General features: G+C 39.1%; 1 protein-coding gene across 1 annotated transcript in view; it reads right to left on the bottom strand.

Annotated features, from left to right (window-relative positions):
• Positions 1-6809: 6809 nt before the first annotated feature.
• The window catches only part of ALG5 (ALG5, dolichyl-phosphate beta-glucosyltransferase), a gene marked incomplete at its 5' end in the record, with an annotated part of 22343 nt that continues 15212 nt past the window's right edge, over positions 6810-13940 (bottom strand). The window contains 2 exons of the mRNA XM_009888408.1: positions 6810-6922; positions 8132-8217. Coding sequence (XP_009886710.1) covers positions 6810-6922; positions 8132-8217 — 199 coding nt within the window. The remainder of the gene's footprint in view (positions 6923-8131; positions 8218-13940) is intronic.

Raw genomic sequence — 13940 nt, forward strand, 5'->3', positions numbered from 1 at the left:
GGGTCTGCACAGAAGCTTTGAGAGTCGTAAACTGATATATTACTGAACACAGTTCTGCAGAATGAACTGGAGCTGTCTTCTGTGTTTGGCTGCTTATACTTCATGGTACTGATCTCTGAGTACTTTGTATTGATTGAAACTGATTAAAGCTGTGTTATTACTCGTTTCAGAGTTACCCTGCGTTGTGACTACGCTGCAGCGTCACTGAAACCAGTTAGGGATATTGAGTTAACAGCTAGAGTTGTCACAGAAAACACACCGTGCATCAGCAGGACATGTCCATGAGTAAAAAGAGAGAAATTTTACCGTCTTTTCCAATCCATATTTGAAACGAGTAAAAAAAATGGCTTGTAAGGATAAAAGCTAAGTATATCAGGGGATTTTGCATTGCTATTGCTTTGGGTTTTGATAAAAAATGGTAACGTGAAGAGAACTGGTGTAAACTACCAAACCCGTTTCAGTAACTTGTTTTTTTTGTATTTGTTTTTCAAAGAGAACCCTTTGATATTAAGTAGCCTATTGAAAAAATCTCTTATGAAGTGTTAGTAAAGTGGTACTGAAAAGTAAGTTTTTTATGCAGAGATATAAAAATTATTTTTTTTAAATTGAAATCTATGAAAGCACTAGCTATGCAGGCATTGGTGTTGGTAATGACGCAGAATTACCATGCAGATTTTCTCTGCTTATTTCCTTTTCAAAGTCTGTGAAATTACTTTTTTTTTTTTTTTTTAATGTGTCTTTGGAGGGCTGGACCATGCAGGACAGCGAGTGACCCAGAAGACTTGTATCTGCAGGAGTCACCCCAGCAAATGCAAGGGTAGGAGGAAGTAGTAAAGGTTAAGATTCCACTGAAATACAAATGAGGAGACCTTTTGTATCTCTGCAAGTCAAGGAAGAGCGAGGACAGGTTAGGCAGAGCACTAGGTGATCAGGGAAGTAGCCTACTTCTGCTCAGAGAAACTTGGGTTTTCTACAGTCTCTGTAGTTAGGTAGGACTGCATCAAATGTGAATCAATCAGCCTTTCTCCTAGTAGGATAGACCACAAAATGTTCCACCCAAGCTCCCCATTCCGTGTTGTGGCACTCCATAAAATCAAGTGGGGGTTCTGGAATACATCAAGAGACAGAGCCAGGACTTTCTTGCTGGAGCTCCGTAACTAAAGGTCTCATTTTGAGAAGGTAACACCACCTCAGGTCTTGTCTAGGCTTAAAAAAAGAGGAATTTAAATTCTCATTTCCTACCTTAGAAAACTCCAAGTGGTAAATCATTCTTCAAGCCTGTGGCGAGTTCACAGCTGTCAAAAGGGGAAGTCCTCCTTTTGCTGCTGCCCCCTGTGCCTGCTGGACCACTCAGTGAGTCATCTGAAATCACTGAAATGGCAGAAAAGTATCTCAGAAGAAAAGAAAGGAAAAAACCCAAACAAATGGAAGATGACATCCTGCCAATCTAGTGAGCTGAACTGGCTTGAGGGAGACTCCGAGCAGCCCCAGAATGGGTGTAGAGGGAGCAGCAATGTGCCTCTTTATGGCTTTTTGCAATAAAACCAGCACAGCTGCTTCTGAAATGGTACCTGGGAGAATCTTCCACTGATTCCGGGATCGCTGTGCAACAGTTGAGATATGTTGGGCCTGAAGGCACACAGAGGAAAGTAGTGTTCTCAAGAAATCTATTACCTGATATCTTAAGTAAGTATAATAAATATATAGCAAACACACCGTAAATATCCCAAAGAGAAGGGCTGGAACCCAGCTCTTTCTTACCCCCAGGTAAGTGTCATGATAAATGAGGCGGAGTTATGTTTCACTGTTGGGCTTTGTGCATGTCAGTGCATAGTGGAACAACTTACACAGAAAGCAGTTAGAGAACACCCCATGGGACGTATGGGTTTGATCTCCCTCCAGTATGGGAATTTGCTCGTGGTCTCCCATTTCGTAGATGCATATTTGAGTCAGTAGAGTACCAAGCAGGCTCCCGCTCTGCTAAGGGAAAGCTTAGACATGTTTTCTGAAAGGCTTCTACTCCTTCCTACCCTAAGAAAAGGGTTCTGGGCTGTGCAATGAGCAGAGAGAAATCTCCCTGCAGAGCCAGCAGGTTGGCCTGGGATGTCTAGTATTTCACACAGGTAAAAGGTGCCTCATTCAGGATTCTGGATTCCAATAACCTTAAACGTAGGCACCCAGGAACCTGATGCTTAACTTCTGAAGTCACATATTGGGTCTGGTCCAAAACCTCTGTCACCTGATGTGATCTTCATGGGAAAATCAAGATACGTAATCCCAAACTCCCCCATTGGTTCAGACAGCTACACAGAAAAATAATGGTAATAAATTAAATAGACTTGGAAATAAACTAAACCGAATAACTAGTAAGTATCAACAAATTCATGGATTTAACAAGAACAGCTAACTCTTCCTTTTAAGGTAAAGCTTGGGGAAGATCATGATGTGAATATGACTGTTAGGATAATAATTTCACACAAAGACAGGGCATCTCTGGTCTCTGACAGTTACAATTTCTATTAGATGTGTTCTTAACTTTTAAAGGATTTGATTTCTGGCAATTCTAAATGTTTCCCATCACTCTCCCTCTGACATTTCTATAAAACTTTTAGTTTAATTTAAAATGTTTTGGTGCCAGAGACTGCTGCTTGTGTAATTAATACTGTAATTTGGGGTCTCCCCTGCGGTCACCTCTTATTTAAGTAATTCATAGCCATTACATGGCTGCTTTTCAAAATATCTTATTATCCTTCATGTTTACTTAATAGTTTTCAGTGCATACTTGTCATTGTGTTTCCTTTTCTCTGCATTCAGTAAATATTTGGATTAAGTTAATGTTGACCTATATATTGATATAGGGCTCAAGACACAAGTGGACTTAAGACCTCTGACCCAAACCTGAATTTGTCAGTGTTCAAAATCTTTGCTCTGCTGCAGCCTGACCTGAAGACACGTAAAAGCCATGGACTTTAAAAACTTTTGAAGTTTCTGAGGTGTACTAAATCTCATTAGGGACAGGCTCTTACGTGTTTTAGTTTTGACAGGGAAAAGCCACTTTTTGATAATCTTTTATTTGTTCCTTGTTGGGATCCACATAGCAGGTGCACCTTTGCTTCAAGAGCGTGGTGTTTACAGGTACGTGCCCAACACACATTTAGAGGAATGCTGATAACTGACTGTGAGCAAAAACCTAAAACCAAGCATGAGTCTAACCTTCTGTTAGAGTATGTGCTTGGTGGAGTCCCGGTCTCCTGTGACCGCCTGTGTGTCTTGCAGTTCATAACCTGCAAATACAAGGAGTTGAGTATGCTACTCAGAAGACTTCTAATCACTACATGAGTGACAAAAGGCAAAGCCAACCATCCTTCTCAGCTAAAGTAAATCTCCTTTGCTGCCTCTGCTTCAGAGAAAGCTTGAAGCTGTTGGTTCAACAAGTGCAGGTAACTGTTCCAGACCTGAGATCATTCCACACACAAAAAACAGTTCTCAGAAAAGCAATCGATAATGCTTCAACCCCAGAACACACTATGGCAGACTTGGAATTCAATTTTTTTAACTCTGATCTGCTGAAAGATAGGGATAGTGCCATATCTGCATCACTGAACTGCCCAGATGTCCCTCTGAAGTGTTTTGCAGAAGGGTTTGGCAATTCTTTCGCCATTTCTTAAGATGTGGGCTTGGATGTGAGCTTAAACAATAGAGGAACTGAATCTGTACCTCTGACACCCTCTTGGAGCATGCTGACGATTTGGGCAAAAGGGAAAAGAACCGTATGCTTATCTTTTTTCAACTTTACCTGATAAAGGAGAATATACTGCCTCTCTTTAATCCTTTGTCTCATTTATACCCTGTCCAAACTTCCATTCTCTAAATAGAAGGCCAATCAATCACGTTGCCTTTGCCATAACTCACTGATGACTGAATCAGTGGCATGCACTAAAAATAGGCCTTTTAGGCAAAGTAGTCCTTACATAAGCAAATATGTCCTCTCATAGCACATACACAAAATGTGGGAACGAGTCAGAAAGGCTACTTTGGTTTCATACATTCTTCATACCTGGCTTTCCAACTCAGCTCAGCTTAGCTCAGTCAGTTTCCATTGAAACTTGGTTTGTATCATCTCCCACTTCTTTGTGAAAGATCCTTCTTGTGGTTCAGAACTGGAGTCTGTACATCTACTGCAGATTTCAGTGACCAGGGCTGGAAGAATAACTGATACCAATACTTAATTATTCTGTTTATGGACCAGCACAGAAAGAAGATCAGATATGATTTGCCAAAGGATTTTGTAGAGGTAAATAACAACTGAGAAACACTGAAAAAGGGATCCTGGGCTCCAGCCCAGACTCTGAATATTGCTGTATGTCTAAAACAGTCCCAACTTGGTTTAGACAATTTTTTTCCTAACCCTATTCTTGTGGAAGACTTGGCTTAGCGAGCCCCTTCAGCTTCGCCTTCCCTCATTAGCAACACTTCCTTTTTCCCTCCTTAACTGGTGTCTCCTTCCCCATTCCCTTGTTCCAGTCTCTTTGCCGAGTCCGTTGCTGTCCACCCCACTCCTCATGCAGCCTCAGTACTCCCCATCTTCCATTTCATCCTCCAGCTCTCAATTTCAGCCCCAGATCAGTCTCCTTTTCTGTTTCTCCCCATTCTTCTTCTGTCCCAGCTTATTCCTTTTGCGTTTTTTCATCCCAGTTCAGCTTTTATCCCCACTGCAACGGAATGTGTCAGGCTAGACCTATAAAAGTAAACTACACTGTGCCGGGTGTCCCACAGCTGTCTATACCCGCTCTCAAAATATTTCTGGGCACAATGTGGCAGTCAGTGCAGGTCAAGGACTATCTCCACATGACAGGTTAGATGTAGCAAGCCTGCTTTGAAAGGCAGCTGAGAAGGGAAACGTAGGCATACAGACGTGACCAGTGCCACGTCTATCAACCTCAGAGAGCAGACTCTGGACTATGAAGACGTGTAGTGACCTCTATCCATGGCTCAAATCCACTGAAAGCATAAGAGAATTGCCTGCCAATGAGTTCTAGCATCCAACCCCACAAAGCTCAAAGATGGTAAATCTAGTCATACTTCTGCATCTCCGAGGTGGAAGACATCAAGTATTTCGTTGGACTGACATAGGCATAGTTGCTCAAGGAGACTGCTCAATAAGGAGAGAGTTACTGGAGAGTTTATCAGCAAAGTTTTGGAAAAACTTTGTAGAAAATGCACAGATTAATTAAAAAAAAATCATAAATTTAGCCCCCCCCTTCCAAACTTTGGCATCCAATTCAAAAGTGGAATTTTTGTAAAGAAGGTGTCACCAGATGTTTACTTATCATGCAGAAAATAATGCATGACCTCATCATTTGAAAAAGGTGATTTTTTTTGTTGAAATTTCAAGTAAGCTCAACTTTAAGGTAGGACAGGAGGAAAATTTTAGGAGTCTGCTTTTGAGAATTGGTTGGCAACTTTAGTTATAGACAGAGCTATCATTGTCCAGGTTTGATTAGGGAAATTCACTTTACAAAAACTGAGAAACTGGTGTTTTATTGTAGCAACGGCAAGGAGGAGTCGTGATTAATTCTGCAGTAGTGATAGAGATGTATGTGGACTAGGCAAGAGAATAAAGCCTGTGAAATCAAACTGAAGATACTTTTTGAGAATTTATTGCAAAACTTCAATTCATAGAAAACCGAGGTAACCCTAACAGGAGCAAAACTCAACTCAGTATTGCAGAAGGAATAAGAAAAATCACCGGTGAAATAATTTGTGAAAGTACAACCATATACCGTTCATTCTTTAAATCTGTTCAAATTTGTACATGTTTCCGAAAGAAAGACTGGCTTAGTCTGTTGGCAATCCACAACTGTTTTGAAAGCACTATTGAAACCTGTGTAACAGAGTATGACGTTCCTATGAAAGACGCAAGACCCCTCCCTCCCTCTCTGATCTCATTTGAAGCATGACAACATCAAATTGCCACTGCTAATGCGCAGGCCCCCAATGTACATTGAGTCTCATTTTTGTATGCTCTGAATTAGCTTTCCATACCCTTTTCACTACAGATTTGTCGATGCCAAGGACTCCTAGCCTTGAGCATCCAGTATTAAATTGTACATATGAACCAACAACAGTTATAAGTTATAAGACATCATTTTAAAATGAAATGTGCTTGCTCTTGGACGTTCTACAGTCTGGAGACGATCTGCAGTTTGATCTCCGACAAACAATTTCAGCTTCAGACAAAAACATTTGGAATGTCAAGAGACTACTGAAAGTTTTCAGAACAGCCTTATGAACATTAGTGTTGTAACTCAGCAAAACCCATTAATGATTCCCGTAACATTGAATATAAACATGCATCAGCGTGAACCATGATTGATAATTTCAAGTTGCGATATGGCCATGTATTTCCAGCTACTACAGAAACAAATGGTTGTGATCATTCACAACACAATATTGCACAATGTGGAATAGAGTGCCTCTTTTTAATATGTATAAGGAAATTCTAAATGTACGATGAGACAAAAGCAGATATATTTATTTGAGTGAATTTATAAGACATGTTAAAGCTACTTTTTAATAAAATAAAAACCTGATTACCAGATAAGAAAATCTTCTGGAAATGCTTTCGCTTTTCAAAACGTTGTACAAATTCCCTGCTGACAATCTTATAAAACACATACATGCTGCAAAAATGAAACATACAACAGGAGCAATGAAGGATTACCTCAGCTTTCACCACCACTTCACTTGATTGAAACTGTTCTCATGTTCCATTAAGTATAATAATATATTTGGAAAATGTAAATAACCTAATTACATTTTCTTGTTTCAAGCTGCCAGGCACCAGTCATATATCGCAGTCGTATAAAAAGAAGATCCCTGCCCATCTGCAGCCAGCTCCAAAAGGGAACTAACTTAGAACCTGTGATTAATGAAGAAAAAAATCAGAAAGACGTTGTTAGAAAAAATGAGCATTGGCAAGACACGCATTTAAGTAGTCATGAACCTCTGCATTCTCAGCACATTCAGACCCACAACCTAGACCTTAACATTAATAAAAATATTATATTGTGAAAGTTATTGCTTTATAGTAATTACATTATTAAGTGGGAGATGGTAGTCTGCAAGCAGCACAGTAATTCCATGTATGTCACAAGATGTGTAGTCCTCTCTGCGACAAGGCTTTGTTCAAGCAAATAGGAACCTGAACACCACTAGTTAAGCAAATGATTTCTTAGCGGTTTTGGAGAAGAGGACCACCACATTGTCTTACAGCAACAATAATCTGGATGTGCCAATCTTCAGGCAAGGTAAGGAACCCACACTATGAAACCAAGCCCTCTTCCATCTCTGCTAACATTTGTGTTAAATGCAATATACATGTGGAACTGCATAGAAAGAAAATATTTCTTTTCCAGTAAAGTTGGCTTAGGATGTTCTCTACTTGCACCCTTCATCACCATTGTAGCTCATTATACTTTCTGTTGCTCAGGGGTTGTGTTGAGGAGAAGAAATTCAGATTAAAAAAGAAAAAAGCTTGAGAGGGAAAAAAAAAAGGAACTTCCTTTGATGGGAGGGAGGAAGTGAGCAGAAACAAGCAGTACCTCTTAAGCCGGCTTTGCTATGAAGAAGTATGTATGGAGCTATACCTTCCAGTAACCCACTTAGACCTCCCTACAGGTCTGAAAGAACATCACATCTTGAGAAGAGAGGGTGCCCTAGAAGAGGCCTTAATAGGTGGGCTGAGAATTTTGAAAGGCAAGACACAGTGAAATGGAGCTGAATCAATAAACAACGATGGTCAGACTTCCTGCACAGTGTTTTACAACTGCGATATTTTTATTAACACATTACAGCAAGAGGACGTGCCAAAGTAGTGCTTTGTCATAGCAATTTAACTACCTACTTTTGTCTCCAGTGGGAGTGCTGAGTTTCTCTCCCTTGCTACCCCTTCACCCACTCTTCCTGTACCATGCCATGGCAGAAGGCTGGCAAGGACATGAAATTCAAAATTTGCATGGAAAGAAGGTAGTGTGTTATCAAAACTGGGTAAAATATGGGAAGACCCTTGGATATTTTATTCTGGATTGACACATAAGGAATCTTACAAGAATATAAACAATCTTCCTACCTTCAATTTCAGTCCAGTTGACAGCAACTTCTGCTATAGGTATTCTCAAGTGCTGAGCTATATAAAGAAGTTCCACATCAAACGCCCTGAAGAAGAACAGGAAATAGTAAATACAGTCACACTTATTTCCAGAAGAAAGATGGTGGGACTGTTAATTAAATCCCTAGCCTGATTTAAGGAGGTTAGTGTTCAGTTATGAAGTTGATACCAATGCTCTACAGGTCAGATGCACATGAAAGGGAAATTAATTTCCCTGACGGAACGGCTCAGAACACAGCCAATATGCAGACAACAATACTTCACTGCGTCCTGGTTTTGAAGGTATAGGTCACGCTGTGTTCAGACCACTGCTCACTTTTCATTCTGCCATAATCATGATTTAAACATTTTTAAAGACCAAGCAGACAAACATGCCGTGTCAATCTATATCTCTACTAGTTTCATCAAAGGGGACAGACAACTACCTGCTGTGGCTTTACACTGATTTCTCTTGTACTTTCTAAATCAAGAATAAAGGCAGCAGCACATTAGTGAGAAATAACTTATGTTACTGTGCATAACAGAACCTGAACAACAGCTGTACTTTACCTGGTGACCATTTAATGTACAACACAAAACCCCTCTTGAGAGACCCATCTTTTTTGCTGACACAATTGTTTGCAGGTTGTGCAGCAAAATGAACTGGGGAAGTGATCCTACTCTAAGTCAGCTGCCCCCTCCTGCCCAGTTTGTCCAAAATACACTTTAATCCTCTCAGTTCTCTGCACAGAGAATTGTTTGCGTGTTTCATTCTTTCAACTGCATGCTCAAGTGGGCCTTTGGGATCTGAGACACTTAGGCTTTTGATATTAGAAAAGTGTTTTGGCAACTACAGCTTGTGATGCTCATATAGATATCAGCATATGAAGCTACCAGTAGCTACTATTGACAAGGGTGAATGCAAATCAAAATTATGAAGACTCTGGTGATTTTGGTTGGATTTCTTAGATTTATTGATTGCTGGGTCTCCCCCCTCCCCACCCTCCCTTTGTAGTCTTCAAATGCAGTAGGGATACTCTTGCTCCTTAAATGAGTTCTAGTAATTGGAATTTAAGCTAAACATCCCCCTGCCCCTCCCAGTAAAAAGCTTTTTAAAAATACTAATCTGTATTGGAAAAAACTGTCAATGGTCATCCACATCTGATTTCTACTAGATTCAATACATATTCAAACGCAAAGGGGGTTTTTTCCCCCACAGAACTAAACCCTGAAGGTTAAGGTTTAGCCAAGCTGTTGGTAAGGTTTGCAGTTTGAAGTCAATGGAACAGATGTTCCAAACCAGCTTACACAGATCTTGCGAATGTGGCTGCAAGGCAGATACGTACAATTTAAGACTAGCCTACATTTTCTCGCAGTAACTTCCTAGGTTCAGAATCTCCTTTAACTGTCATTGCTAAGTCCAAGACAATTTTTAGTTTTAATGAAAAAAATATTTTGTCACTGGAGAAAATGTATGCAATAAAAAAATAACATTATTTGTTCATGCTTCCAGGGTTGCTTGAGTTCAGGTCATTGATAATCCCATTTATCATTACAGAAAGGGTAGAAAGGGACAGACAGGTGATCAAGAGCAGGCAAAAAGACATACTTTAGCAGGTTGCTAGCCAAGTTCCTTCTACTTCAAGCCATCCTCTCCTTTTAAGCAGTGCAGTGCATTTCTGCAAAACTATTTATGAATGTAACAACAGAAGTCCACTTTGAAATGTGCACTTAGGTATGACACATACATGTAGGTTCCCAGTGAAGTACAGACCACAGCGTGCTGGCTTGCTAGTGAAACCATTACCTAACAGGCATCAACCTGAACTCGCGCTGTACGTGTATGTTACAGAAGAGCTGTTGATATCCCTCTGGACAGCATTGAAACATGCAAAGGCAGCATCAACAGAGGTTATCTACAGAGACTACAGTTATTGCATAAAGAGAATTTAGAACCACTTTGTAAATATGATTTTGATTAGGACACAGGCCTTTTAATTGTCACAAAAAAGTTACAGGAACAAATGTTTGAGTTTTTTTACCTCAGAGAACTGAATGTGCTCCAAGCAGCCTTGCCATTTCACTGTTTTCTTTAAACGAGGGTTGAACATTATTTTATTAATTATGCCATAGTCTCTTCTACTGAAGTTGTATTATTTATTTTTTTTGCTGACATTTTAAATTTGTAAACCAAAACCCCCATGTATTCACCTTTGAATGTTTATGAGTCATATGTATTAAGACTAAATCTAATTTTGTAATACTTACTACTTAACTGACTAAAAATCTTAAAAGACACAGAATAATTGTCTGATGAATTATACTATATGTGCTGCTCTAAAAATATTACTACAGAAAGTATTAGCCTAGTGAACTAATAGTTATTTGCAACAATTCCTATGGACAAACGACTACTGGAATGTCAGCATATACATCACAGTACAACAACATTAAGTAGTCCGGTGAGCTACAGTGCTCAAAGTAAAAGATTAAAAGCACAAGAATTAATCAGGTTGAACACTAATATTGTTACATGTGGTTGCCATTTGTGTAACAGTGAACACATCCTGAAATTAAAAAAACCCTATTCAAAGCTGAAAGGAGAATGACTTTTGTAGTATACGGCTGGGATACCGTTTTTCCTCCCCTGTTCCCCACCACCTTTCAGTACACCTCATACCCATACTAGAATAGTTAATCAGGGAATACTGATCACAGTGTATTCAATGCACTGATAGCACCCACACTACACATCACCAGATCCAGATGGTACAGAAGAACCGTACAGAAGTTTCCACAGTCAGGATTTAAGCGTGGCTATGTTAGCTGGAGCCTACCCTAGAGGAGATCAAAGCAACACCAGGGGATGAGTTGGTGAGTGCAGTACATGTGTTTTGACATGAAGCCATTTGTGACTAGTTAACATCTGACAAAAATTCACTGGATCCTGCTGCAGAGAGTGAAAGTAGGCACCTCAGGGGAGCGGGGACACAGCTCAGAATACCTGAATTTGGCTCCAGCTTGAATGAATTCAGGCTCCAGTCTAAGTACCAAAAGTTAAGACACCCAAAAATATATGGTGCAAACAACTGCCCCATCTATTTCTAACCGAGGCTCCATTATGTGTTAATTAACGCAAACATGAAGTGTAAAATACAGAAGGAGAAAAACTTCACCATGTGGCTGTGTTTACGCTAAGAAGTACGTTTGGTTAAGCGACAATTTAAGAGATGCTGGCTAAAATTCAGTTGAACATCAAGTTGGTAGGTGCTTAATTGAATTCAACCCTTTTAAACTGAACACTTAAAATGCTTTAGCTTACAAAATATCTATCTCGAAAAATTATCCCCTATTTTAAAATTGCACTAGGACTCTTTTTAGCTGCTCCAATATTGTTTCAAATGTCAAAATTAGGCCTTCAGTTGTACTGTTGTAACTAGAATTTAGGACTTTTCTACACCCAAGATACATTGTTCCAGCAAACTCTTAATGGGCAGAGAAAACTTTCAATGGCCAAAGAGGTCTAAGAATGAAATAGGATGTCAAGAGGGTCAGACTGGCAGTACTGCTCTAGCGGTACTGGGGCTTTTGAAAGCCCACATATGTCTGCCAGAAGCAGGATTTTTTACAAGACAAAACAGACACAGTTACAACAGCAAATATTTTTGTGTTGATTAGACGTTTGTAAACAATTCTACTTGTGCACAAAACCAGGAAAAAACAATTAATTCCACCGCTGGTGTTGGTTTACAATGCCAAAGGAGCAGAAAAGAAAATCCCTGTAGCAACATGAATGCTTATTTTTCTGTGATTTTTATACAGACTCACATTTAGAGATTAGTGACAAACTGGAGAAACAAACATTAATTTTTTATATTGAGCTTTCAAGTTTTAAATGTGAAACACTTGTTCAGTGCACAGGGCAATTTTTATAGACAAAAGTAATAGCAACAATTTGATCTAATCAGTGATCTGCTGAGTTGTGTAATATCATTATAAACTGCCCCTCTGCAAAAGTATGTCAATCAAACCAGGACTAGAATTATAGTTTGAATTTCCCCTCATTTTATGAATATTCCAGGTAGGACAGTAACTGCTGCTATGCCTAGTTCTCCTAGGTAAGGAAAGACGTTTTCTGGCTGGAAGAAAATGTATGATTTTTTTTTTTTTTTTTTTTTTTAGTCAGAGGACATCAATGACCAAATTTAGGACAGGTAAATTCTGCCAGTGGGACTGTTTAATTTCCTGGTTTTCCTCCTGTGCATTAAAATTTAGCATAAACAGCTACATTTCCCAGGTCAAGACTGGAGATGCAAAACTAGAGCTTATTTTGGAGTCTGAAAGTGAGTAATTCCAACTGTCTCTATTACGTTTTTAAAATATCCCTTTTAATTTTCTTTTAAGTTTTAATTTAAAAAATGTGCTCCATCCATTTCTGAAAAATAGATTAGTGGTGTAATCAGATTCAGAACCTAAAACGCAAAGCATATGCTCTGTGTTCAAAAGGTTGCTCTCATTTCAAACTAATGTCAAAACTTTGCTATTTAGAAAGTAGATTTCAAGAACGTTTGGTTTGTATTCGTACATACACAGCCAGCTCTCCAAAGGACAGTTAAACAATGAAGTCAACCAGAACACTCACAAAAAAACCCTAATTTAGGACATAAGCAGATTTCTTAGCATCAAATATATAAACAGTTTCCAGTACCTACTAATTTCCAAACGCTTTCTAAACTTCAGTGTTAGATTAACAAAATATTCTAGGAAATATCTTGGTATCTCTTTAAAAAAGTGTTAAAAGATCCTTATCACCATAAAGATAAAACAGTATTTTTCCTTGTGTATTTCAGTTTGCTTTTAAGATTTCCTAAATATAAGCATCTATAAATCAAATTCAGCACAACAAGAGGAAAACCGTGGTCTCAGTTTTCAAGTATTTTTAACATTAGAGAGGTGATATTCAATTCAATCTCAACTGAAATAGAAAGTGCATGAAGAAAGCAGAAAAAATTGAAGGTCTCAGCAATTAGTTTTTCATTCCTAATGCAGGTGATATTGGGTATTTCCTTATGACAAAAATAATATTGAAACTATCAGAGATGCACACAAGATCATATAAAGGAAGGTTGTGATGTTTTCCCCTTCTTTTTCACGTGAATATGGAAACACAAGACTCCATTTTATTGGTGGTGCTGGTGAAACGCTGAAAACACCACATGCATTTATTTTTGGTGTATCTGATAGTTATTTAAGTACCGAAACTTAGAAACCTTTCAGCCTGTCCAACCTAGTGGCAGGATACATATGTTGTTTACATTGACGTATCTATTACTAGAGCGTAAGATGTTCGGCTTCCAAGAAGAGACTGTGCTCCTAACGCCCTTTGAGTGATGCATTTTATCAGCCTGCTGAGAGACACAGAAATAAAACCTGTATTATTTCTTGAATATGTACTGCTCCATCTTTTGGAGCAGTATTTACAATATCCAGCATTTCAGGGCAGTCTCCTACTGCCCAGTGCTAACTCAGCACTGGTGCTTTCTTGTACGCGACAACACTACAGGATTGCTTTATCCAACGTGAAGAATTCTTGGGGCTTTTTTCTACAGAAACAACGGGTGCTGCCTACACATCCCAGAAAGAGAGCTGCCTTTGATACAAAATTGCTTCAGTAGTTTTTCTTCTAACCCACTATCAGGATTTACTAAATAGTTTACCTTTTTGATGCAGCTGAGGCACCAGCAACCTGACACGTTTTTTCCTACACGTTACTACGCCACGAGTCGAATTT

This window comes from Charadrius vociferus, unplaced genomic scaffold (genome assembly GCF_000708025.1).
Source record: "Charadrius vociferus isolate BGI_N301 unplaced genomic scaffold, ASM70802v2 scaffold16, whole genome shotgun sequence".
Taxonomy (NCBI): domain Eukaryota; kingdom Metazoa; phylum Chordata; class Aves; order Charadriiformes; family Charadriidae; genus Charadrius; species Charadrius vociferus.